Source organism: Zonotrichia albicollis, chromosome 3 (genome assembly GCF_047830755.1).
Source record: "Zonotrichia albicollis isolate bZonAlb1 chromosome 3, bZonAlb1.hap1, whole genome shotgun sequence".
NCBI classification, from domain to species: domain Eukaryota; kingdom Metazoa; phylum Chordata; class Aves; order Passeriformes; family Passerellidae; genus Zonotrichia; species Zonotrichia albicollis.
The window spans coordinates 46,342,726-46,370,706 of NC_133821.1; the positions used below are offsets into that span (position 1 = coordinate 46,342,726).

The following is a 27,981-nucleotide window of genomic DNA, read 5'->3' on the forward strand; positions in this document are numbered from 1 at the left end:
CCAGCGTACAGTAAAGATGAATCAAATGCAAAGTTAGGCCTTTGCCCTGCCATGGAGTTCATGGGGTCTGGTCTTACCTGACAGAAAGGCAGGATTCTAATCTGAGGATTAACCATACAGAATTCTAATGTGAGGTCCTACAAAAAGTGTATGGGATCAGAATTTGCACTTCACGGACTTCCTGAGCTGCAGATCAACTACTCATCTATTGGGCTATAATGGTTTTTTTTCTTCTACTAATTTGTAAGTTAATTAACTTGATGTCCAAGTTCTGGTATGTAAGATCCTGAGGCAAAGTAGTTTTCAGCTTAACTACTTGCCTGCTTTCTTTGAACCTATTCTTCTAATGGTTTAATTAAAATATCCCTGACACTGCATTCAAAGCAGCAGTAGATTACTATTTATATGTCACCCATTGATTTAGAGACCTGTATCTTGTTTCCATTTTTTCTCAAGAATCCTGAGATACAATTCTTCAGGAGTAGTTCCATGCTTTATGGCTGACCTTGCCAGTCCTTGCACTTCCATGTACATCCTTTCAGGTGAAGGGTAAGGGGACTGAAAACGTCCACATTGTTCACACGTGGTACTCCCTGGATGCAGCATGGTGTTTACTGTTTAGATTGCTCCTGACTGCTGAGTCAGTGTTCTTGCAGAGAAGAGGCTGCAATAATACAAAAATGGCCAGTAATTATTGCAAAGCCCATAATTGACTTTAACTAGGATAGATCTGTATTTATGTGCATTCCTTTATATTTCCATACGCTGAATTTCTTCTCCTTTGCAAGTTCCATGATACAGCATTATTGCTCCCTCCCAAGACTAAGAAAGACATGTCTTCTAGAAGAGCATCTTCAAACTCTGCAAGCATTTTGGGTTTTCATCAGAATGAAACAGAGAACATCATGTATAAAACAATGAAAACATCAATGTATAAAACAAGTGATGCATCCACATTTTAACACTCATAAGTAGTCCTGGCCTCCTCTGCCTTACAATGTCTGAAAGGTTCATATTTGGAATGCCTATATACACCAGGGTTTATCAGTCTGTCATAATCCAGAGTAGGATAGGATGCAAATCCTTTTGATGACCTCAGTGGCACTTCAATGCTTAAACAGGAAGGCATTTTCCACTTGCAGTGTTACCAAACATCAAGTACGAAGTACAGAAAGAAAATTAAAAGAAACTCAAACTGAATCAGGAAATTAAGCTGAGAAAACTGCTTGTACGTAGTTTAGGATATCAAAAATTCATGGCTCCTCAAAAAAAAAAACAATACAATCTAAAAAAAGCCCATCCTAAGCTATTGCACATAAGGGCACAATACAAAGCTAGCAAAGGATGGACATGGGAGTCACAGTGCTGGTAAGAAGTAGATTTTCTTAGAAAAGCTTAGATTCTTGTGTACTGGGAGACTAAATGGAGGCATCAATGACAGTAAAAAAACAAGTTACAACAAAACTACTGCAAATACTCCTACTACGGCAGGAGTATTTGCAGCATACTGGAACTGGGTGATCTTTAAAGGTCCCTTCGAACTCAAACCATTCCACGCCTGCCCCTCCTGCCCGAAAAGCCGCCCCTACTCGGTGCGGAGCTGCGAGTCAGTACGGACACCGCAGAGTGCGGCTCCGCGGGCGCTCCCTCAGCCCGGCCCAGCCCGGCCCGGCTCTGCGACCACTGCCTTAGCACAGCCGGGCCTGGCCCAGCCCAGTCCGGCCCTGCCCGGCCCCGGCTCTGCGATCACTCCCTCAGCCCGGCCCGGCCCGGCTCGGCTCTGCGATCGCCGCCTCAGCCGGGCCCCGCCCGCCGCCCGCCTCTGGGAGCGCGCACCGCCGGGAGCGCGCAGCGCCGCGTCCCCAGCTATGGCGGCGGCGGCGACCTCGCAGCGAGATCCGGGCGATTGGCAGGACTTCTCGGGATTCCAGCCCTCCGCGGGGAGCGGCCCCGAGCCTGCCTGCGACAAGGGCGGCTGGAGCGGCGGGGATCTCGGGGCGAAGCTGTCCCTCTGCTTCGAGCCCCCGCAGGCCCGGGCTGGCGGCGGCGAGAGCCGCGTTCCGCTGCGGCCGCTCACGGAGCAGAGCGCGCTGCAGGACGACGAGTGAGTGCGGGCCGGGGGCGCGGAGAGGGAGCGGAGGGGAGGCCCGGCCTGAGGGCACAGCGCGGGCCGCCAGCCCTGCCCTGCGAGAGCGCTGCCTCTGGGCCTTGCGGAGCCCAGCAGGGCTTGTGGGCTGCGGGAGCGGAGCCTTTCCCCGCCCCGGGGCTGCAGCTGGGAGCGCTGGGCCTCGGCGAGGGGGCGCGTTCGGCCGGCGCGGCGCAGGTTTGACGGGAGCCCTCCGGCTTTATCCCCCTGAGTGCCAGGGAAGCGTGTGAGCATCCCAGAGCCTCTTACCCCGCCTAGCTGGCGAGAAGTACTTGTTCTGAAGTGCAGTGACCGTGGTTAGTATTTGTTTAGCTTCTTGCAAAGTGTCCGCTGTCTCACTGCTTGAATTTCAACATGGAAAGTGCAGAAAGCAGGTGAAGAACAAAATTGCAGCTGCAACTGCGAAAATTGTTCGGAGTTTTTTCCGCGGAGGAATAGAGCCTTTCTGGGCCATGCTGCTGTACAGTTTTTAACATTATTTTACGAATGCTTCTGTTACTTATTTTATAGTGAATGTAGTCAGCTTACCTTCATTAAAAATACTGCTGTCTTCCTTTAAGGTAACTCAGCTGTCTCTCTGTTCTTCCAAGATAAGAATAAAATAAAGCCTGTTAGCAAAATACTAGATCAGTGGTGTAAACAGTGGGGTGAGTTCAGTGAACCATGAATCACGCTGGGCAGTGACGAGGCTCTGTCTGCCCCTCTGTGTCTGCCTCGGCCTTTCCTCCAGCCTCCTGCGAGCCTTAGCTAGGCAACCATTGCAAACATCCACCCACAGCACAGCGCCTGGAGTGGGGCTCGCCTGGGGACTGGAGCAAGCAGCGTGCTCACGGGGCTGCTGTGGCTGCAGACTGAGCTGCGGCTTCGCCAGCCTCCATCTGCCTTTGCAAGCCTCCGGGACAGGCAGAGAGGATACACACTCTAGAAACAGTAAAGACTGACCAAGGACAAGAGTGGTGGGCTGAGCTCTCCTAGAAAAAAACATTGATTCTTCCAAAATTTTAGTCTGATCTGTACGTTTTCATTATTCTGTGATAAATGGAAAGAAAAAAAAGAAAAGGTTTGGCTCAGAACTTAGAATTTGGTACTCAGCCTCTGCTAAACATTAGGAATGTAATTTATAGCTCAGCTCAAATTTCATTGACGGAAAGGCTCATCCACCCCCAGAAAGGATTTTGAGTGTAGTTACATAATTAGTATAGAAGCTGTATCTTCATTTATTGGTTTCTTTCACTGCTGTTGCTTAAAACGGGATGTAACTTACATTTATCAAAAAAACATTTTCTCATAGCTTTAAAACACTAAAAATATTTTCAGTAATTTGCAGATGAATATTTTTAGGGAGGAAAATACAGTTACTGAAAGAGGTATATGCTCATTAGGAATATGGTTATTGCTGATTCAGTTGCTGCTTGTTTTGAGGTCTGCATTTTTGTTCCTTTATTCTTTTCCTCAGGATTTGGAATGCCTTGACTGATAATTATGGTAATGTGATGCCAGTTGACTGGAAATCTTCCCACACCAGAGCTTTGCACTTGCCAACACTGAATCTTTCAGAAAAAGGGGTAAGTTCTGATCAGCAGAAGTACCCTCTTTGGATCTTTAGTACTCAGCAGGGAGGTAACACTGTTTGCATTAGTATAAAAGAATGTTGTTTTTAAGTGGCTGAAAATATTTGTAGTACTTGCCATTATACATGAGAGCTTTTCAAAAATCAAAGAACCATTGATGTATGTTTGTATCACCCTGGGCTGGAATAATTCAGGGTTAGTTTTAGATGACTCCTCATTAGAGCCAGAGCATGACAGAAGAAAATGTAAAATGAGAAAGTGTTTCACATCAAATCTTTCTGCTGTATGATTCATGTTGAACACTGGCCTGGGTAAGGGAGGAAAAGAAGCTGGAGTACTCTGATTTAGTAAGTCCAGTGAGGACTTCCCAAAGTTCATCTAATTCCACAGTCAGATGGCTTCTTTTACAAGAAAAGTGGCCCAGGAGACTCTAAAGTGCAAGAGCTTGTTTTGTTTTCCTTATTTAAGAGTTAGAATAGTTCTCTGGGGCGGGAACAGGGAATTAAGAGCTTCAGAGAGATTTATAGAAAGGGTTGTCCTCTGATGCTCTTCAAAGTGGATTAAAACACTTCGTGAGGAAAAGCTGGGAGGAATTCCCATCTCACAGATTTTCTGAGGAAACTAGTGGCTTATCTTTTAAACATAGTGAAGTTCAGTTATGTGGTAAAAATATCTGAAAATTGAGTAATGCTTTGGCTTCTGCCAAAGATAATTGATTATCATTAGATAATCAATGGATGCTTTTTACTGTGACAGGAGCAAAGATTGTTCTGCTGAAGAAGATACTTTGGGGTTCAGTAGAGGAAGGTGCAAATTTGGAACTCATTTTCTTGGTTTGAATATCATGGTTATCCCTTGAATTTAACTTGTGTTTCTTCTAATTTTTATTGAGTCCTTGTTCAGATTTATAAATGGTTTTAGAGTAATTAAAGTCTTACAGTTTAACTAAAAATACAACCCTGCCATGCTGTGACCTTGTGTCAGGGGAAAATAGACTGGAAGACTAATGGATTTCTTGATAAGGAACTAAGTATAGAACATAAGAAAATGTTTAGTATAGTTTTTATAAGTTACTTGCAGGAAGTTATGAAGAAAGTACATCAAAAAGTGTAAAGTGGTGTTGCTGGATTAGAAAGAATCTCGGGTATGCTGCCAGTAGAGAGAAAACCAATTCATGGTTTAAACGTATCTGAAGTTTTTTCAGCTTTCACTCCACATGGAATGCCTTCTGATGTGCAAAGGCTGTGGGGAGTGTTTGACATACTTTTCTTCTGCTGCTTTGTGTTCAGCAGCATTGCTGGATATGTGACAGCACATATGGACCAGCTAGTATCTTATCTTCCTTACAATGAAAACTAACAGCTAAGCAACACTTCCTGATGCATTTGAAACTAATAACATGCTACCAAAATTGTGCAGAAAGCATTTCTCCTCCTGTTTTAGCAGGGAAAGATATCAGGTCAATAAGGCTGATTCACCTGATCTTGGTTCTTTCACATGACAATCTATGCACACTTTTATACAGACAGCGAAAGAAGTAGCTGGGTGGAAGTTTTGCGCACAGTGGTGTGAGGAATGGGATTGTGCAATTCCTTGTTTGTTTTGTTTTCACTAGATTGCTTTTAAATGGCTCATTCCCTGCTAGCAGGAGGACAGCAGGTACGGAGTGTGGCTGGGTGGAAAGCCAGGTGTTCCTTTTAGTGCAGGTTACAGCTGATGCCATCTTTGGTGGTTTATTAGTCTGTATTATCAAAATGTTTTTGAAGGTCTCTCAAAATGTTTCTGGAGATGTCAGGAGTGAAAGCAGATCTCCTTCTAGATAAACTGTTATGCTTGCTTACTGGCCCATCATTGTTATCGTGTCCTTTGTGCATGGAAAAATACTTGAGGACAGCAGACATTTAAAAATGCCAGATTGGAGTGTATCTGTGTAGGAGGTGAAGAGAGAGTCATAGTGGAGCCTTGTCACTGCACAGTTACTGGAATTCAGATTGTGGAAAAAAGTGGACATTTGACCTCATTCTGAGGGCTGAAGAACTGCAAATTGTCTCTTCGTCCCTGCAGGTGAGCTATCTGGGGATAGCAGTTGCAGATTCAAAAAATGAATCTGAGAACTATTAAGGTTTCTGAAGAAACTGAGAAAATTGGAGGAATTACAAGAAAATCTGAAAACTGATATTGTGAGGCCAAGGACTTTTCACAGCTTGTCATGATGCTTGTAAATTAACCCAAAGATGAGTTAAAGCAGTTGAGCTCAAATGGCAGATGTTGAGCATTGCAGATTTGAGGGGCTTTTCTAGGCAGGAATGTAGCAATAGACAAAGTACAGAAACAATTTTGTAAATAAACCAGGATATGTCACTGTGTGAGAGTAAAATATGCCTGACTTATTAAGGAGGGGACCTATGTCCCTTAGTGTATGTATATCTTTGGTTTGAAAGGATGAGTGTCATTTGGTGGTGTATCTATGGGAACAGTGTTACTTCTCTTTCTTTCTGAAAAGACCCTGAGATATTCAATGACACATTTTTTTAAAATAATCTGGGGTGATACCAGTGTTCTGATACCACCATTCAGTATCAACTCTTCTCAGCTTTTTTCCATGTCTTTTATTATGTGATGAAGTGGAACCATAGAAGCCTTTAAAGAGGTTTGTGTAACATTAGACATAATTGACAAGTTTTCCACCCCCCACAGACATTTCTCAATCTTCAATTAGGATTTAATTATTTCCTTGACAGCCTCCCATGTAGATGTCTGCATGTCAGTGTGTGTATGGTCTTTGTATATGGATATAATTTATCAACATTAAAGATTGACAGCTATTTTAGCTTTGTCCAGTTGCAGTTTTGATTTCATTTTCCAGGCTATTTGACAGAAAGAACTATTGATTCCATTATTATGGGCCAAGATTCAGTTTCATTCTTAAAATTCAGTGATAATTACCCATTTGTTTTTGTACATGTTTGCATGCATTTTATACCCTCACATTAGGGGTGTGTATATATATTTATATAAATGCACCTTTTCATGCTTTTTAGGTAAATGACAACTTGAACCTTGACTTGTCAGATGATGAAGAGCTGAGAGAACAGTTGGATATGCATTCTATCATTGTTTCCTGCATCAATGAAGAGCCACTCTTCACAGCAGAGCAGGTAAAGAGATCAGCAAAGAGAGTCTTGTTGGTGTAGAATGTTTATTATTATTATTATTATTATTATTATTTGTTGTTGTTCTTGCTCTTCACTGTAGCTAAGCTTGTTGGTTGTTCTTTGTTTAGGGTTTTAATAATGAGGGAGAGAGCATTACATCATTCAGATATGAAAAGTGTTTCAGTACTTCAGGTGAGGGTGATAGTCCAGGGTCTTTGAAATCTTTGTGTATTTCTTACCATGAATTAGTCAGGAATGCTACTAAATTAAATGTATGTGTAAAAAGCAAAAATATTTTCAGAATCTTAGTGGTATGGTGGAGTTTGTAGTTTTCCAGCATAACTGTGTGGCAGTTCATAGTTTCACAGGGCTTTGCTGTTAGAGAGAATTCTTTGAAGTTTTGGCCTAACATGAGGGCAGATCAGTGTTTCTACTATTAAGATTTCAAATTACTTGGTATCTAAAGTCTTCAAATCCATGGATTTACTTCAGTTATCTTGAAAATTACTCTTCTGAGTAAGGTCTATTAAGATCCTGTTTCAGTAAGCAAACAAATAATCTATTTTGTAGTTGCTTAAATGGTTAGGCAATGGTTAAGCTGTGAACTGTGATGAACACGGTTATTAATAGTACAGAAGACAGGACTGCTTGAACTGCCTGGGCTTTTACTGTGGGTTAGATCTCAGCACTGACTACGGCCTTTAAACATCTAGAAGTTGTTATGTTATTTATTCAGATGTCTAGTTAATGACTTAGCCTGTAGAAATGGAATCATTTATGTGATGTAAAGTAAGCTATCTGTGCACAGAATTTCTGTTGTCATACTTTTTGTCTGGCTCAGGTCTTACGCCTGGGGATGCAAATCAGCTTCAGGTTATGGTGGATCGTGAGAAGTTCAAAAAACTTCTCACAAGCACAGTAGATTTTCAGGCTGTTTAGAGGGCTTTTTGGTTTTTCAGAGAATTTTTGGTGACTTTTTCTTTGTTGTTTTTGTTTGTTTTCATTTTGTTGGTTTTTGGTTGGAGGAGGGAGGGGTGTTTGTTTTACACAGAGAGGTGTGGTGAAATGAGGAGTGGAGGAGGTAATTGATTTTTGTTGTTGTGTCTTCCTTCAACTGAATATTCAGGAAAGATACTCCAGCTTACTCTTTAATTTAGTTCTCTTAAGCAGTGTCATGGGTACCTTCATATAGAAATGACCCCATAGTTTCAAATGCTATCACCAATTTACTGTTACAAGGTGTGATTATTCTCAGAACAAGGATGGGGAGGAAACGTCAGTATAATTTTATTGATCCTCTTCCATCTAGTCTTGGTGGTTGTTTCATCCAGCTTTGCTTCAAATTGCAAGCTCTTCATGTAGGAGGGTTTCCATAAAGATTTTCATTTTCCAAAGGTGATTGAAGAAATAGAGGAAATGATGCAGGAATCACCTGATCCAGAAGATGATGAAACCCCCACCCAATCAGATCGGCTCTCTATACTTTCCCAGGAAATTCAGACCCTCAAGAGATCCAGTACAAACAACAGCTATGAAGAGAGTAAGTGGTATTTATTTAGCATTTTTGCTCTTATGCTTAATGAAAATATTTTAAAGGGTAAGTTTGCCATGTGTTTGATTCTTAGCAAGTCCTTCTTATGAAATATCTGCATTCCAAAAATATTTTCAAAATGTTCTGAAATAATAGCATAGATTTAGTGCATAGAGGACTTACCTTTGTCAGCTTTCTGAGTAAGAACAAAAATAAGACTTTACAGAATTTAAATTTAAAGCAAATATTCTGAAGGTTGGTACATTGAAATGAGATTCCTTCATGGATAAAGTGATAAGTTGGCCTTTTTTTATTAAACTTAATTATTTTCTGTAAAGTGAGAAACTTTCTTGATGCCAGTACACTGTTTAAGATCAGCTAAAGCTCTTGAATGCTGTTGAGTAAATAAAACTTACCATATCTTTGGTACAGTTTCAGTCATTGCAACATATCTTGGTAGACAGTAACACAAAAGTGAGGCAACCATTTCTTTTTTGCCCCGTAAGGACCATGCATATTTTTCGGTCCTCCCTTTCCATTTCACTTCAGAAAGCTTAAGAGTGAAAAATATCCTTTGGGTCTTCTACTCAAATTAAATCATCTGTGCTTCCCTATACAGAAAGCAAAGCAGAAATTAGATTAATAATTAAATTGTAGTAGGTTGAATTGCATGTAAAAAAACCTGTGACTAATCAGTTCTGTGATGGAAAATTTTGTGTAATCTTTACATTTGTCAACATGAATTCTAGAAGGTAGTAGGGACACAAAGAATATTTGATAGATGATTTTTCTGCTTTGGTCTTTCTTTAAAAGTTTGGTGCTCTCTTTCCTATAGTCTGGGTTAACAATACAAGCTCTGTAGAAGATTTAGAAAACTGGCTGACCTCTTGTGGCATGACTTAGAGTTTCTGCTACATTTCAGATTTATAGAAGAGATTCCAACCATGAAAATGGTCTCTTAACTGTCTCAACACATAAATTTCAGGAATGTGAAAGCAAAATGTATTGTGTTCAGCAGGGCTTCCTGGTTTTCTGACAGTTCCATGTGTCTTAAGCTTTGGAGCTAATCAAGCTTGCTCAGTATTTCATATCATGTCAATTTTGCTTTGCCTCAGGAGTCCATCTTGTCTGTTGCATCTTTACAGTTTAAAGGTCAGTCTCGACCAAATAGTGCCTTGAGTTATTTTGGCAGATAATTTAACTTTGCTTCAGCAGTTTCTCAGAATCTGCTTTCATGTCTTTCAGGTCACTATTTTATTAAAAACTCTTGCTACCTATTTTTAGTGTGTGAAGGTGCTTCAGAATTGGTCTGCATCTCTCTGAAATTTTTACAAGTTTTTCCTAGGAACTCTGGTTTTCATAGGATAGATCAGAGATTTTCATTCATTTAGGATTGAGAGAAGGAAATCACTTTTATTTACTTTTTTCTTGGATAGGAAAAGTCATACATTAAGGCAGTCCAAAAATCAAGCTTTGGCTACACAAGCGAGTTCCTCAGGCTGCTACGTTCAGTCCATGTAGTCTTCTGCATTTGAATTGCTCTGTCTCCACTCATGTGCATTAGCTGAGGATTTCCTATGTAGCCCTGTCAAGACTTTGATAATAACAACTGATCTGTCATCAGTCAGGACTGCAGTTGGGTAACCTACACCTGTGGTTTTAGAGCAATTGGATGTTTAGACTGTGAAGCAGATTTTTAAGTGTTGGCACTCACAGGTGCCCTCTCTCAGTACTGTTACAGTGTTTGAACAGAGTTTGAGGCCTAAGCTACCTGCAAAAGCTGTGGCTCCTTGACACAGAATTGTCTTAACAGATTTCATTGCCTTCTCTTCAGTTAAGTAAGTGACAAGGAGCTTTCTCCAATCAGTTTTCCCTGCTGTAATTTAAGAGAAAAAATTCACATTTCACTTACTACCTTTGATGCTTCTAAGAGCTACACTTTTTTTGTAGTTTGTGGCCTTATTTATATTTTTCAACACTTGCCTGTAGGTGCTTTCCCTTACAAGTATTCCTGTAGACAAGATATTTACTAGACTAATTCAATGAAATTAAATAATTGCAAGCATCTATTCAGTGTCCTTAAACAGATTGTATCTGTCAGTGTAATCAGGACTAGCTGTTTCTCAAGTGCCAAATAAGATTATGTTCTTTGACACAGCAGCTGCTGGGACTTGCCAGCTTCCTAGGCGTGTCAGATCTAAACTGGAACAGAAAGCAGGCCTCAAAGATCTGCTTGCTTTTAACCCAAGCAAGCCTCAGAACATTTGCTTGGTCATAATTGCACTATATGTGGTGCATCACCCAATAGTTCAGAAAATATGGAGCCCTTTTCCTTTGAGCAGTGAGTGCAGAGCAAATTAGTAGTTAATAGTTGTGTCAGAAGTTTAGCACTTAATTCAGCTTTGAGCATAAACTACCAACACATTCTTCATATTTGCAGATTATCCCAGATTTCTCAGAATTAAGAAAATTTAACCGTCTTATTGTTGCTAATCTTGTCGCCTCTGGGATGTGTTTATTCCTTTAGGAATATTGTTTTATTCTGTGTGGTTTTAAAACTGAATTTTTTGTTTGAGAAATTTCAGAGTATATTTTTCTTGTAGCTCCCACAAGTTTACTCATGCTTAAAATCTTGACATATTACTTTCTATATAAACTTTGTTGGTAGGAGTCAAAAGATTGTCTGTTGCTGAATTAAATGAACTGCTGGAGGAAATTGAGACTGCTATTAAGGATTATTCTGAGGAACTGGTGCAGCAGCTGGCTCTACGAGATGAGCTGGAGTTTGAGAAGGAAGTGAAAAACAGCTTCATATCGGTCCTCATTGAAGTACAAAACAAACAGCGAGAACACAAAGAAACAGCAAAGAAGAAGAAGAAGCTGAAAAATGGTAGCCCTCAGAATGGCAAACAAGAAAGAGGTCATATGCCTGGAACAGTAAGAAAATTTTTATAAGTCTTCATACATTTAATTTTTTTTGTTGGTTTTTTTTCCACTTAGGGAAGTAGTAGTCCTAGATTATATTAAGATACCTGGTACTCCTGCTTCCATACCTTCATTCACAAACAAGGCTTAAGTTTTTTGTGTTGAGATTTTTTTTTTCACAGGGCCATATATTTTACTCTTCTCATATTCAGAAAATATTTTTTAACTGTTTGCAAATCACCTTTCTTGCAAAAAATACTGTCTTTGGATGTACTTCTCTGCGTTCTATTGTCAGTAGGCAAATTCATTAATGTGTTTGGTTTCACTGTGTGAATTTTAGTATGTGTTAGTCTTGCAGGAAATTCACTACTGTTCTTGCAGTAGTTGCACAGATATTTATTGATCATGCTGGTTCTAGGTAGGAAAAAAGTGCATCTTACCCTGGATCTCCTACCTGTGGCAGAGTTACTGCATTCAACAGGAGACAGGAAGGAGGCCAAAGCGTAGTGCATGTGTACAGGGAGGAGATAATTTGTTTTATTCTTTACAGAACATGGCAACAAAAGGAAAAATGTCTTTCAAGTAGAGTTGGATGAGAGAAGTCAAAGAACAAAAGAAATCAGGTTATTAGCCTGTCAATGCAATTTTTTCTTTCCTATCTGTCTAGTATAATTTTAAATTACTTAAGTGGGATATTAATGTTTGAATTTCTTAGGGATTCTTATGGGATGCAAAAAATGTGCTTTTGTATCTTGGCTAAGTCCCAGAAAGTATGCTTCAGTTCAACATGAGAAGGTTTTTGGGGTTTGCTTTTCAAATATAAGGAATAAACATTTATAATGAAATATTAATACTTCAGAATTTATTTCTAAACTTACAAGCATAAGATGCCTGTAATATACCCCAAATAGGGTTCTGATCTCATCTGTCAAATGAGAGATGTTTGTGTGTGTAGCTAAGTTTTAGTGGAACTTAAGAAAGTATATGTCTGGAAAACCATACAAAATTGTCATCCCTTTACAAGAGCACTGTGAATAGTTCCTGTTTCCTTCCCAGTCATGGAAAACCAGAAAGGGATATTCTACCTAGAAAGAAAAATAATTACTTTGTTTTGGAACTTGAGTCAAGTGATTCACAAACTGTTCTAGTTGGTTTAAAGATTAGAAACTTGAACGATGCTTTCAGGTATAACTTACATGGTCCCAGGATAAGACATTTTGGTATATTTGGTCACTTCAAGATCCAGATGTGTCAGATTGCTTTCTAAGAGGGGTTGAACAGACTGGCTCACAGGTGAGACTGTAGCTGCATATGTGTGACTCCTTTGAAAATAGATTTCACTGTCATCAAGGACAGATTTGAGAGCCCTCTCCCAGAAAGAGGTGCAAGGTTCCAGGTTCCTTTCTTCAACAGTCTTTTTTTTTCTTTTTTTTTTTATCCCTTTGGGCTGTGAATGCGCACACAGAGAGTATTTTCTTGCAGCTTTGCAAAGACTGAGTTTCTATTAATAAATAATGTATTTGGTTAACTGTAATGAAATCTCATTTAAATACAAAGATTGGAAGTTGAGTTAAATTGTCATGCTCTTTAGAAAATGAATTTTCCTGTAGATACTGTAACTGAATATTTAAAAAAACGGGTGTTTTGAGTTTTTTGTCCTTGATACCATCCTTGGGTAAATCAGTTTCTTAAACTTTTGAACTTCTATCTCTTTCACAAGGGAAAACAGGGGAGCAGTTAAAAATAGTCAGGGCTTGAAGATACCAGTTCCTTCAGCTACAATATCTTAAAAGAGTTAAGGTGGCTTTGGCAAAATTTATGACTTTACTGACCTTGTATGCTTTAGAAGGTAAAATAATACTGTATTCCAGCACATTTTATTCCTCTCACATAAATAAATACTTTCAGATAAACATGCTGAGGTGTGCTCATCATACTGCCCTGTGTCAGCAGCTTGGCTGTTTCTTCTTTTTATGTTCATGTCCCTTGCTGACTTTATATCACATGCTAAACATCAATACGGTTTTGATTTTGATTTTCTTTTACTTCTCCAGCAAGTTAAAAGGATTACAAAGTTCAAGGAAAAATATGTAGTTGGATTATGTACTGCTTTTTCTTGACTTGGATTCCATGATTCCATGCAATGGAGCTTGAAATCAATATGGGTTTATTATTATCTAATTGTGTATATTTTATGATGTGACAGAAAATAGGAAATACTAATTGTTGCTTCTGTTGTGGAAAAGGAAGCATGAAAGCATAAAAAGTTTTAAAGAGGTAGAGCTGAAAATGACTACCTCTGAACAGTGTTTCTGGTACATGCTTAAAATCTGAAAAATTGGTGTCAGTAGTGTCTCTAAACATACACTGTTCAAACACAGATGTTAGAGGGGATTTTACAGTGAGCTGAACTTTGAAAAATGCTATTTTTTTACATTTTGAAATTAAACAGTCATAAAAGGCAAGTTATCTGAATTATCAGGTCTGCAGCGTGAAGATTTTGTTTGAATAAACTGCTTAACTGCCATTATAAGGTTTGCTTTTCAATTAAAAAAATTAAGTAGGTGATTGAAGAAATAGAAGTGTGCTGAAATACACCTTCAAGCTTGTCCTTGCCATTTGTCTTTCAGAGTCTTGATAAATGCTGATTAATAGTCTTCTGAACTTTTCTCTGTCCCTTTTTTTTTTTGTCTTTCTGCTGTGTTTTCACTACTTTTAGCGCTTCAGCATGGAAGGGATCTCAAATGTCATACAGAATGGCTTCCGCCACACGTTTGGAAACTCGAGTGGAGAGAAACAGGTGCTGGGCTATCTTCTCCCTTTTTCTCATTCTTTGCTTGCACTTTTGGGAGGAGCTGAGATCTTGAAAATTGACAGTAGCTGAAGATAAATGCTGAGACAGGAAAAAACAGGATAAAATGCTGGAATCTCTGCTTTCCTACCTCAGGTTTCTGATCAGCCTACAGTCTCTTTCTCTCCTCAGCAGCTCAAGAGATTCAAGACTTGATACCCTGATGCACTGGGCTAATAACCTGTATTTCTTACCCCAGACTAAAAGTCTGTTTTAGCATAATGCATGCTTTAATTGCATGTCTGTAAAAATCTAATAACCAGTCAAAGAATGTGTATAAGGTTAGATGTAGTGTTTCAGCCTTCAGCATTAGCAACTTGCATAATGGAGAAAGATTTTGTTTTCTTTTTTCTTCAGATGTTCAGAGCTGATGCATCTAAAACCAGAGTAACACCTGGAAAATGTATAGACTGTACTCTTTTGCCTTTGAAAACTGCATGATTTTAAAAGTAGCAAAATATGGGCACTGCAGATTACCAATACAAAATACAGGCTTAGGCAAGTTTGTATCTTTTAGTTGGTTATTTAAATACTGAAATGTAGAGCAGAGACAGCTTCAGTGGGCATTATATAGATGTTGTGTGTACTTTGGAAGCATCATATAGATGTTGTGTGTACCTTGGAAGCAAGATTCTTATGCCTTATTTCAAAGTAATAACCTGCCTGCTGTTTCAGATCTGTAGTATATATTTTATTAACTGCATTCTGAATTTTTGTGAACTGCTGATGTTTATGCTGTTTAGTCTTTTGGCACACTACAAAATATTGGCATTTCACATTTTTTAATGTGTACCCACTATTTTAGTTTATGCAGTTTTGTCAGAGGAGTCCATTAGAGTTATTTTTTTCCCTGGTGAAAAGTCCATTGAGGCAATAAATTGACTGGTACTTTAGAAGTCAAGGCTGATTAGGCTTTTGTCTAGAAGATGAGTGTTGTATCCTGCAGAGGAGTGTAGAAGGTACAACAGCTCCTCTCAAGTCATTCTGTAATCATGACACTAGAAATCAAAGGCTTGCCTGCTTTCTCAGGCAAAGTATATGTATGAGATTTTTTGAATACATTGATCCAGTTATTTGTTTGTCCTCAGCTTTGGGGATCTTAAACACGTGCACAGAGCTTACCTAACAAGACTTTTTATCACTCTCTGTTATCACACTACTAGTAAAGCTGTACCTGTGTGCTGTTTTGGTTTTTGGGGCTTTTTTCCTTGGCTATCTTAACCATAAATTACAGCTGTTTATACCCATATCTTTAGATATTTTAAATATCATATATTTTCATAAAGTGAGCTTATCTAGCTATGCCACCCCATCATACTTTTGGTTAAAAGATTTTCACTGCCTGCTATATAGATGTAAGTAGCATAATCATTTGTTAAAATGACTGAATAACTCTTGCAGTCATTTTTTGAGTTAATTTTCTAATGTTATTCTTCATGTTGATCACACTTTTCTCCTGATTTATCTTTTTCTATATCCATATGGATATAGAAAACCTCTTTTGGGGTTTTATATTACCTTTCCTGTATCTTAAAGCAAGTCATGGAATATGACTTTAAAATAGGAATTTAAAATTAAATGTAGAGTAAAATGTAGAAAAGATACCAGCTCTGTTATGATTAATGCCTTGAAATCCATTTTTCTATGGCATTTGTTTTTGTTTGGGAGGGTTTTGTTTGATTAGGATTTTTTGTCTCATAGTGGGTACTTCCCTTTTTAAAATCTTAGTCCCATTTTCTGTGCATGTTTGAGACATAAGTAAAAATTACTTAAGAGATTTTCACCATATAAAGAGAAACTTCCAGTGGGAACTCCCTGTTCCTATCTGGTAATGTAGTCAAAAAAAAGACATTGAAATGTTGGTAGCTCTTTCTGGGATTGTATTTCCAGAAGAAAATTCAAGACAGTCATCTTCATTTTGATTTTCAGGCATATCAAACACTTTTCATTGGTGATGAAAAATTGCAGTGGAATTGCTGCTTTATCATGTCATCAAATCTGCTTCAAAAATTTAGAGGTCACAGCAGATTTAACACTTGGTCATGTCAGTAAGCTACACTTCAGTCACTCCTTCATTCTTTTCATAATATGTTATCTTCACACAGCAATTCAGGAAATGAGTTTTTATCGTGCTTTTATAGAGACTGATTGTTACAGCCACAAACTTGATGAGTAGAAGGAAAGTATTTCTGGAAACTAAGAAATTCCTTTTTCTGTTTTTAATTGCTACTGTTAGAGATGAAAAATGGAATGTAAAGTTTACAGGAGAAGAGAAGCAGGTTTAGTTGATACTTGGTACTAAACAGGGTTAGTTGATATTTGGTACAGTGAAACAGGGTTAGTTTATATTTGGTACAGTGAAATATCCTAGTGTTTTATTGTGCAGGTAAAGGGTAGAATGCCACATAGTTCTGAAGGCTGGAAAAGACAGCCAGAAATCTGATTTCTGTGTGTTAGTAGATTCACTTTCATCTCTGCCATTGGCAGATTCGGCAGCCTTATATTTAGCTATAGATTCTGGTAATTTTATTAAGAGCACAGTTCTTTGGTGATGCTAGGTTACATCTCCTGGAAAAGAAATTGAAAATTGATTGTTTCCTGAGGAGCATTGCATACTCTTCTCTGCTGTGCTGAGTGAACATGAAAAATTGCCAAAAGGAAAGGGAGGGAGAAGAGCTCCCTGTGTTTGCAGAAGGCCGTGGGGAGGTGTCAGCACCGCCTGTGCAGTGGGTTCAGTGCTGCTGAGCCGAGTCTGCTTGGCTTTTGGGCAGCTGTTGTGCTGGGGTGTGAGGTGTGTGATCTGTGTGATCCTGCTGCAGACGTGGCAGTGTTGTAGCTGTGTGTGACAGCCTTCAGCCTCCCCCTGCCAGTGCAGCTCCTTGTACCTTGCTTGTCACATGTCCTCTGCTCCTTGCCTGGAGAACTACACAGATGTCAAGCTGAACGAGACATGGAGGGTTAACTTTGCCTAATGCCTTCTAGCTGTAAAACTAGAATAAAGTTCCTCTTTAATTCTTAAAAATTGACTTGAGGGAACTTTCAGGAAGCTTTCCACTGGGGAAAATTCCAGCTATTTTAGTACTTTTGTAATTCTGACCTCTTTAAGGAGAATATACATTCATATAGGCTGCAAAGTAAGGTGTTGCCTAAAATGCATGCAATATAAGACCCAACAGGGTTACATCAAGAATTTGAAAATTAATCCTAGTTGCACTGCAGGTATGAAAATCTTGAAAGATTTAAGAAATTTTGTTGTGTTTTGTTTTAAGCAGACAAAAATTAAAGATTTCAGTAAATAAAATTAAAAAGGAGTTGGTTTGAAACTATCTGTTAACACAGTCAGCTATGAAAACTGATCATTTAAATCGAATTCTGTATTCTGGGATATTGTGTTCCATTAGGCTTGCCGTGTTCTTTTTGGTTGGAAGTGTGTAACAGCAGAAGGTGAAAGCCATCTGTTTCCATTTTCACCTAACTGTGGGACAGCATCATTTTCTTTGCAGGGAAGACAGTTAGCTGCATGACTTCTAGTAGCCACATAATTTGGAAAAAAAAATCAAACAAACTTGGTTTCTGTGATAAAAGCTCTGAGATGGAAAGGTAGAATCTTAATCTGTTCTGAAATATGATTATTTGTAGCTAGCATTTTCAATTGCTACAATTTTTACAAAATAAAATGCAAACAACAAAGCTGCATGAAAGGACTGTCAAGTAACTCTGTTTTTCATTTGACAGTACTTGACAACCGTCATTCCTTATGAGAAGAAAAATGGACCCCCATCTGTTGAAGACCTTCAAACATTAACCAAAAGTGAGCATATGAAATTCCCCTGATCCTTTCCTCATTGTATATGCACTTGTGGCTGCTCAAAGCCAGTGAATCCATCCAGTTCTCTCTTCCCTCTTACTCTTGGGCATGTATGTAAAGATGAATGATTTTAACCATGGATTTTGGCCAGCTTGTTTCCTGAGCCTTCATGTTAGGTTTGTTTCCTAGCTGCTGTCTGAAACCCTGAAGGCCAGAAACCTGCATGTATCAGGAAGTAAATGTTCCCATGTTTTGATGTTGGCTGCATATCATGAAATCTGGTCATACAGTGCCTGGTACATCCCTGTTTGTTTACATTTGCTGTGCTTTACTGAGGTTATTGTAATGACTTCAGTAAAATGGAGTGGATGTCAAGATACTTAGGACTAGTTCCATAATGATTGCATTGATTGCCTTTAAAACAGCCTGCTTCTCTCTGTGGTCTTGGTTGGGGGGTTTTGTTGTCAATAAATTTCGATAATTAGGAATTCCAAACCAAACACAGTTTTTACAATGCTTTGAATTCCCTGCTCTTCACATCTTTTTTAGGCCAGATCCTCAAAATTATTACAAGTTCTAACTCCTCTAGTTGTTTGATTTTATTGGGCTTTTTTTAAAATTCTAATTTGCAAGAAATCAAGGCTGTATTTTAAAAAAATACTTCTTATGGTGTTTTAATACAACAAAGCATCTTTAGAAGTCAGTAGCATTTCCTTCATTGGATGCTTGTAGGAAAAGTTTAAATAGGTGGTAGAGTGCATCAATGCATTTGATCGGGTTTCAGTGGAGACTCTCACTGTGTCTTTAAGGTGATTTTCAGCAGCAGTTTTGTGATTCCACAGGTGGCTCAGGGGTGGTAAAAGGCTCATTGGTTGTTTTCTGGAAAGAGAAAATTCATATTATATAAATTCCAGAGTAAATGAAATGTTTAAGTAGGAATTAAAGTTCCCTTTATTTTTCTACAGTAGACAGCCTTAGGTGTTAATTCATACTTACTTTGTGACAAAGGATTTCTCTTTTTGTGTTTATTCTTGCCATGAAATTTTATCCTCTTGCCATATTTAAATTTCACTTGACACTATTAAGCACGTATTAAAGCCTCTTGAAAACATTTTCTGTTGTTTGATGGTTTATTAAAAAAATGTCTTGCATAATTGCATTGTAAAGAGTACTAACAATATTGATTTCTGTGGGCTGGTTGGAACTTGATCCTGTGAGTCAGTTGCAGGTTTGTGACTCACTGTCTCTGCTGTTGTTCAGGCAGGCAGTAAAGCAGGTGTTTAGAGTTGTTCAGTTGGTTTTTCTTTCAAAGCTCTGTATTACTCCATAGTTATGAACACTAATGTCTTCCTTCAGTGTAAAAATGGAAATAAAACACTTGTTATCATTTGAGTTTAGAGTCTCATATGAGGAATTTGGAGTTTATTAAATACTGCTTTTCAGTAGAATTTTGTATTTTTGCTTCTTTCAGGTGTGTCCGGAGCACTTTATAAAATATAGTCATTGTTTTTCTTTATGTAGTCACGGACAAGTTTATGGTTGTCCATTCCTTCTTCAAATAGGCAAGATGGACATGATCCACTCATGTATGTCACAAAATGGCATTTTTGCATTATTGTAAGTTAATGTTGAATTAAGTCATGTAGTTGAGATTTTTCGAACCTACAGCAGATAACATTCCCCATTTCAGGGAGGGGAGAAAAGCACCACTAATATTTCCATAGAATCATTCACAGCATTTTCCATTAATTGAGGTAGTGATCAAAGATATTAAGTAATGGAGCATGCTTTTCTGTCCTGAGATTTCCAGCTCAGCAATAGTTGTTAGCATACTTTAGTTTTTGGATGTCACGACTTCCTTCTGGTGAGAATCTTTTATAGGGAAGAGGTGCTTGTTGTTGTTATGACTGATGGCATTTTACTGTAATATTAACCACATGGAATGGGACTCTTGCATTCAGAAACTTTGGAGCTCAGTGAGCATCACACAAGTGAAATGTGGAGAGGATGTGATGTCTCATTGTATCTTCTCATCTTTCACTTAAAAGATTTCTTACATTTCATAGTGGTATCTCTATGAGTAGTTGGAACTGCTCCAAGGTATTTGTTTTATATGTTGTGTTTCATTTATGACTAAATATCTGACTTGTTTTTTCTTTAGTTCTGCATGCCATGAAAGAGGATAGCGAGAAAGTGCCAAGCTTGTTAACAGATTATATTTTAAAGGGTGAGTATGCTTCTCAGCAGGGATTTTATTTGATTCTAAATTAACTTGATTGACTTCAAATGTGTATTTGAAAATAGAGATCCTACAGCATTCATGAATTATGTTGTCTTTCAGTCAAACACAGCTCTCATTTATGTTCTGTTTTGTCCAGGCACTCTGAGGTACAGTTTATACATAAAATATGTTTATTTTGTTTTTGTTAGTAAAATATAGCAAACTGCTGAATGACATCAGGAACAAAGGAGTCTGGCTTATGGATTGAAATGGGTATAGTTAAAATCTTCCATTGTACAGTTTTTTCAGCAATTGGAACTCAGACTACCCATGGTAGTAAAGCATTTGCTATGCAAAGTGCTTACAAATTCATTTCAAGTGTGACCTTCTGATCAATAGTGAAAAGTATTTATTTTACTTATTATACCTTCTTTAGATATTGTTTTATAAGTTTTTGTATGAGTCATTTATTTTCTAGTCTTACACATTGGCCGTGTTTAAAGAATGTCAGACATTAAAAAATACTGTTTGCTTTAGCTTTAAAGAAGTTGTTCCAGGTAGTTTCCAAGTTGTTAAATTATTTTAAAATGTTTTTCATCTGACTTCATTTTTGCCTAGAGCTTGCTAATGCTTATGTTCTTACTTAATACAATAAGAATGCAGAGATCCTTTCAATTGATTCCTTTGATTTTTCCATTGTTTACTTACTCTGCAAAAATTCTTCCTAAATTAGACAGATGTGTTTGCATGTGAACCATGTAGGATCATGGTCAAGGTTTTTTTTAGTCTTGATGGCACTAAACTGTAGTTCTGTGAAGCAGAATCTTTGACCCAAGAGGATGAACTGTTGTCAGTAATTAAAACTTTTTGCTCTTCATAATACATCTGGTAGTAAGTGACTGGATTTAACAGTGCTTTTCACACTGTCTACTCTTATTTTTAGTTGTAGCTACCCAGAGGAACTTTCAGATTACAGGGATATTGAGGAGAAACTGGCAGCTTAGAGAAAGGGAGAAATCTTTTTTAATAGCAAAGAAGGCATATAAAAGTGCATTACCTGAACATATGAGAGGATGAGCTAGGAAGCTTGAACTGAAGTTCCTTCCTGCCTCTTATGATGTGCTCATTACTTGAAAATCACCAAGGATGTTCTACTAGTGAGATGCAACAATTGCAAAAACATCATGCATTGAAGTGTCTCGGATCAAACAGCTCGTCCATCATATGCAAACATTATTACCTTTAAATTGTGAAACACAAATTGTGGGAACATGAAGAGTAATCACATCACTCATAGTGAAAGGAAAAGTCATTTTCCCTCCAGCTACCATTTCCTTAGTGAACAGAACCAAGCCTTTCTTCATCCTGTGTGGATTTGTGTGTTCAGTGGCAGATAGTTGTGAGTGCAGAGCTAGTGAGCATAGAATTTTACTCTTCCTTTCAGTATAGCTTTAACTGAGCTTTATATGCTATGTTGACATGATGTTAAATATTTATAACTCAGCTAATGGTGTTACCTTGTACTGTAGATTTATTCTGTGGCACAGGCCAAGTCTTCCAGTTGTTTCTGAAGTTGTAACCTACTGCTCTTTTTCTGCCACTTAAACTTCTGACCTGAAACTCCCACAAGGCTTTAATGGCACCAAATACTCCCAGCCACCAGTCTATTCTCTGCACATTATTTTTAAAGCTTGTTAAGAGGAGATAAGTTGAATTCTTTACAACCACTTAGATCAACTTTCAGCTGAGCTTTAATACCTGAAATTCTAACCTATTTTTTAAATTCCAAAATAAAAAGAGTGACCTACTTTTTGAGGATTTTCCTCTTTTCACTGTAAAGATTAAAAGTGTCTTGGCAAGGTAAAAATTTTTAAGAAGATCTAGGGTTTAAATTTGTTTCCCGAAAGAAGTCGTGGACCCAGTGGTATAGTCCGTATGGTGTAGTGGTAATTGTATTCATTTTACACTGAATGGATTTTATTAATTTTTCTTAAGCTTTAATCAAGAAATGAAATTTTGAAATGTGTGAATTACATCACCAAAGGTACTTGGTTCTGATAAAATCTGTTAAGTACATGTTCCTTTCAGGATCATTTTTTCCAGCCTTGCAACAAAAAAAGCAGACAGTAAATTACCTGTGACATTAGGATATGTGTAGCTTTATGGGAAATCCAGTTTGGCATATGACTGCACAGAGGTTAAAACTTTTTGAGACTTTGTATTCTGTTTTACAGAGCAGAAAAAATAAATCATGCAAACATGCTCTTAATTATTTTTTTAAAGCAGCACTGTCTTGCTATTCTGGGGTATGTAAAAAATTGGGATAGCAGTCTTATGTGGGTGTTATAGCTGTCCACAGAATTATTAACAGACTTGCCCAGATACTAGTGGTCACTGTTAAAAGTTACTTAAATTGTTCAGAAGCAAAAGCTGAAGAAAAAAATGTCAGGAAAAATTACTGCCAAAGTATTGTCAGTACAATATAAAGGAACAAATAGAAGAATGCTGCAAACATGGAAAGGTGAATGGAACCATAAAATTGAGCATAATTGTTGATGTAACATAAAATCTTACCACATGACTGGTGTTCTGAGGATAGTGAAATAAGTTTATATTTTCTCTGAATTCCAGTGTGTTTTGTAGAATTCACAAATTCTGCGTAATCTTGAATAACATGAACTAAACACCCGATAATTCTGAAATTTGGATTGTGTAGGAAGACACAGACCCTCTCTGTGTGTGCTAATACTCACTATCTACATTTTATAATAGTTGGGTGAGGTTGTTTGGACAACAGCTGGAACTTGAAGGACAGTTCTGCAGGTCTGCTACTGACTTTCTGTGTTACCATGAAAATTATTTTTTTTCATAACCAGCTAATCCTTCTGAAGTGCTGGAAGTGGAAATCTTCAAAACGTGGTGTGTGCAAATCCAGTGTAATAAAGAAATTAAAAAGAACAACTCAGGTCATTTTCTGTTAGGGGATAAAACTACCTTTACATGCATTTCTCAGTAGGATTAGTTTTGAAATTATTTCTGGTGCTTGCTTTCTTTAAAGCATCTTCTTTCCCCAATTTCTGCTGCCCCCTTGTGTCCCCCAAAATGTTAAAAATATCATCATTTTCCTTGTCATGCTTAAGTCCCTCTTTCCAGGGGTCATTTAGCTCTCCCCTGGATCTTTTCTGTAAGGAGTGTCTCCTCAAAGGTAAGTATCCCAAAGCCAGACTAAGTGCATACCCTGTGAAGAGTCTGGTACAGTGTAGCAGCTTATCTTCTCTTGTTCATGTTTCTCTTACTGCAGCCAAATTATTTTCAAGGGGCTATTTTTCCTTTTGTGAGGTTCTGTTTGATTTTACTTCTCAGTGAACATTTTTATCCTGAACCTAAAAATAATGAAAGGGAATTAGTGATTTGCTTTGCAAGTGAATTCTAGTTCTTCTCACACTAGCTTGTGATTCATATTATATTTTATAGATTTAGAATTAAAATAGCTGGTAACATGAAATTGATCAGCATTTGCAATTGTGCTTATTTTTTTCTGAATGTATTTTAATATACCAATATTGTTATTATATTTTATCACTGGGAGTCATGAAGGAGAAACTGGGATTTTAAAAAGGGTAGGGGAATGAATTTACTGACAGGGAAAGAAATACCAAACCAAGATTGAAATTCCTTATCTTAGAAAGCACACTTCTGGACTGAAGCTGGCAGCTTAGTAAGGTCACAGTATTTAAATGCTGTTTTTTCTCATATTTCTATTGGCCTTTTTTGATGGTTGAACTAATAGAGTGTGATTTGAAAACTCTGTGCTTATGTCCATTTAAAAGACCTAAATAGGCTTAGTGTTTTGTGCACAAGTTAAGCTGTAAAGCCAGTGGAGATATTTGTGTCATACCTTGTAGCTGCATTGGGTTTAGGTGTTGCAACAGTAGTAAGTACCATATCCTTTGATGAAAGTGTGTTGGTATGGACAGTGCTCATTGAGTTTTTACTTTCTTTTTAAAGCTTTCAGTCTTTCTTCTTGTGTGTATGATGTAATGACTTTCTGCATAATGATTAATTTGCCGAGTGCAATAATGCAAGTAGTATTTTATATATATTATTAAAATTAATATTTATATTATTAGTATTATGTATATTTTATATAGTGTAGTTGCATCTGTAACCTTTGCAGTATGCAAGTTTAGGTTGCTTTCTGAAGAAATTGCCTCTGTGCAGTTGCTTGCCTCTTCAGTGTCACAAGTAGCAACTGCCAATTTCAACCCTGCAAGACAGAAGCAGGTGTTGTGGGAGTAACAGAAATGTAAGGAACAGCATCTAGGTGGGAGAGGGACTGGAACTGCTGTTTGCATTGAGCTGGTGGCTGTTGTCTTGAAAAGCCAACATCTCCTCGAGTCTGATGTTTTCACCTGCTTGAATGCCCATACAGGGGCTCCTGCTTCTTTGGGGCATGAGAACATGGAGAGGGCCTGCTGGGATGGACTTCACAGCAGGTTTAAAGTAGAAGCTCAGGACAGCATTGTGGGAAGGGGAATTATCTTGTTTTATTGCTACATGGGTAGTGAAGAATATCTGACAAAATCTGCTGGAAGCAAGAGTTCCTTAATTTGTACTTCCAGAACAAATCAGTGATACATATGAAATGTCAACCAGTGTATACACAGAATTAAGTATTAGGTTAGGTTGTCTGGTATCACATCTAGACATGTTACTTCAAGAGTACTACTTTTAAACCTCCAGTTTTTACAAAATGTGAAGATTTGGCTTTTTTCAAGGATAATACTTACATAACTATTATATAAAATATATAAGTATGTACTTACAGCTGGAATTATTTCCTTTGAAATCAGATGTGTTATTACAGTAAACTTTATAAGATGTATTTACTGCTAAGCTCCATGTTCTTTTCCAATAGTCCTCAAACATTAATTGTGACAAAAATAGAGTGCTAAAAATAATATCTTATGCATTAGTAGTTAGTAAAATGCATGAAGTGTCTAGTATTGTTTTCTTCTTTTTTCTGAATGTAGATGTCGTGAAAGCAGGAAAATTCCCCGTCTTTCTCCTTGCTATTTCATTCCTGATCTTTCAAGTAAAAACTTATAATTTCTTTTGTTTTAATTAAGCAAGAATTTGCACCTTGTTCTATTTTTAAATTATGCAAGTATTTCAGATAATGAGAACATTTATTTTCTTGCCTTTGAAGTTTTTGTTTTAATCGTTACACCTGACTTCTTTATTTGCTTTTGTGTTGTGCTAGCATTGGTTTGAAAGCTGGATTGCTCTGAGGTTTGTGTCTTCCATTGAAACAGGAATGAGAAACACGTGAAGGACATGTCTTATCTTGCCACTCTGTGATTCTAGTACCCGCACCAGAATTAGAAAGTAGAGTTAGTATCTCAAATTGTCCGTGCATATTTTTAAAATATAACTGCATGCGTCACCTGTTATTTAATGTTCTGTTTTCTGATATAACACTTTAAAAAGCACTATTTAAGACATGACCTTTAGTTAACTCATTTCTGGATAATACTAGTTAAAGATAGTGGGTTGTGTCACTTCATTACCTTTTGAGAGAGGCTGAAAATTTAATTGCCAGTTTCAGTTGATTACTAGATTTGACCGTGCTACTAATAGGGTAGAATCCAACACTTAAATATTTTAGTATATACATTACATTTTTATGCAGATCAACTTCACTGATATTTATCGATGTGTATTTGTGGTTTTTTTGCAGTTCTGTGTCCTACATGAAGAGGGCTGCCTTTCAGAATTAGCCATGCTCCTTTCTGTGATGAGAAGCTTTCCTTGGATATAACTCATAGTATTTTTTTCATTTGGCACTATACCTAAAGCAGTATTCATTTACCTCCTCCATGTGTGTGGATTTTCTGATCCTACAATAAGTCATTTGGGCATGACAACTCATCCAGTTTAATTTAATAGTGCAATGAACTGGAGCAGGGAACAAACGTTGTACAGTTTTACTTGCATTGTTCTGACTTTTTAAAGTCTATTTTTTCATTGTATAGCATGTAGTAAATCCTCCTGCACATTTTGTTGTTGGAAGGAAAGGTAAACTTTGAATAGTGTAAATAAAATAAGCTTCATTTTAAGGAATCCATATTTAAAAGCATCCTTAATTCCTAAACAAAGATGAAAAAATGATGTTAGTCAGACTTGGAATTTAAGATTCAAGTGAGTTCTCCAGGACACTCCAGAAAGGTGATTGTGAAAGTCAGCAATCAACACTGCTTTGAATACAACAGATTTGTTCATAGATGAACAAATCCAGATTTCTTGGTTTGACATAAGTAATTGTGTGTTACTTCTTCTTGGTATTAACACAAACATCTGACTAATGTAATATTTCATGTTTGGTTTTATTTTAATTAATAATGTTCATGTGGCTTAGATATTCTCCCATATTGCTGCTATAATTTTACTGGTTTTAAAAGGTGTTTTATCTTAATGAAAATGCTTCAATATATAAGCATTTTAAAAGGCAGTATCTTTTTAAAAATACATGTACAGTTTGAAAAACTTGCACCTGGCTTACAACTTAGTATTATGTTGAGATGCTTGTTGTTATGTATCTCTGAATTTTACTACAAATATCTCTTGTAAATTGTATGCACTGTCTCCTCTGTGATGATGTACCTGCATTCAAACAGATGAGAATGTATTTTATAAATCCTGTAAAAGAAATGTGTCCCATATTCTCAACTTTATATACTTGTCACAAGTAATTTTGCCTGCCTAAAAAATGAGATTGAAATGTAAGGAGTGCTAATTTAAAAAACAAAACCCAAAAAACCTGCTTTTTTCTAGGTTGAATTTCTATTGATTCTTCATCCAGATGTATATACTGAATATCTGAAGGCATTGGAATATGCTGTTCTAAAGAGATAAATGTATTTTCTTCAGTTTTTTTCCATCTAAATTCTTAAGGGGTTTTGTTAGTTAAAGAGAAATTTTATCCTGAGTACCTTGCATCATCTTTAATGTTCAGCTTTATTATCTTCACCAAATACTATTTTGATCAGTAAAACAACATGGTTTGAAGATAGTTCTCATAATGTTTCTCGGGTTTTTTTTTTTTCTCAACGCCTCAATGTTTTTGTCTTTTGTGCCTTTATCAGCTTAAAATTCTTTTTCTCCTCCCTCTCCCCCACTTGACCACCAATGTATACTTGCCAGCCTGCTCAGGAATAAATAGATCCTCTCCATAAGTGTGGCATATGTGAAGAAGTTTATTTGTTGCTTTATTTTAATTCATTTGTGGTTTCTCTAAAAAGAAAGCAGCCATTTATTTCTGTAGCTGGTGTGTTATAAATTCATTATGGCATGCTTTTTGTGTAGAAATTCTTGATGTTGACTGTTGATGCCTGGAAATGGGCAAAAGGGATGACCCTGCTTTATTTTAAAAATAGTGCACATGTGAAACCCACCATGTCTCTGTGTGAGATTATTCAGAGGTGCTTCAATCTCCTAGTGAGGCTTGAAGTGACAAGATGGAACAAAATAAAACAACAGCAATTAAGAGAAGAGTAAAAAATTGTAAAAAAAAAATCCAACAAATAAACTTCTGTCACAGTTAATGTTACTTGTAACAAATCTTCGATGACTTAAAGTCACAAACCACTAAAAGTAATGAAACTGGAAATAAAGACCAGAAACAGCTTTAGTGAGCTAAGCATCTGCTTGGGAATTTCATGCCTCTCATCAGACTAAACTAAGGTTTCATTATGAAAAGTACTTGTTTACCTT

General features: G+C 37.4%; 1 protein-coding gene across 3 annotated transcripts; it reads left to right on the top strand.

The window, feature by feature from the left end:
- Positions 1–1,403: 1,403 nt before the first annotated feature.
- Positions 1,404–27,796, top strand: FEZ2 (fasciculation and elongation protein zeta 2). 3 transcript variants are annotated; one of them, XR_012579533.1, is made up of 10 exons: positions 1,636–2,104; positions 3,603–3,711; positions 6,759–6,875; positions 8,268–8,412; positions 11,072–11,340; positions 14,048–14,128; positions 17,915–17,990; positions 20,149–20,214; positions 25,472–25,601; positions 25,949–27,796. XR_012579533.1 is itself a non-coding variant. In XM_074537298.1 (10 exons), exons 1-9 carry the CDS (start codon positions 1,869–1,871, stop codon positions 25,480–25,482), a joined length of 1,110 nt encoding a protein of 369 aa, XP_074393399.1. In that variant the 5' UTR covers positions 1,636–1,868; the 3' UTR covers positions 25,483–25,500; positions 25,949–27,796. The 3 variants fall into 3 exon arrangements, 2 of the variants coding, with proteins under 2 accessions (XP_074393400.1, XP_074393399.1); XM_074537298.1 differs by having other exon boundaries at positions 25,472–25,500; XM_074537299.1 differs by lacking the exon at positions 25,472–25,601 and having other exon boundaries at positions 1,404–2,104.
- Positions 27,797–27,981: the final 185 nt, after the last annotated feature.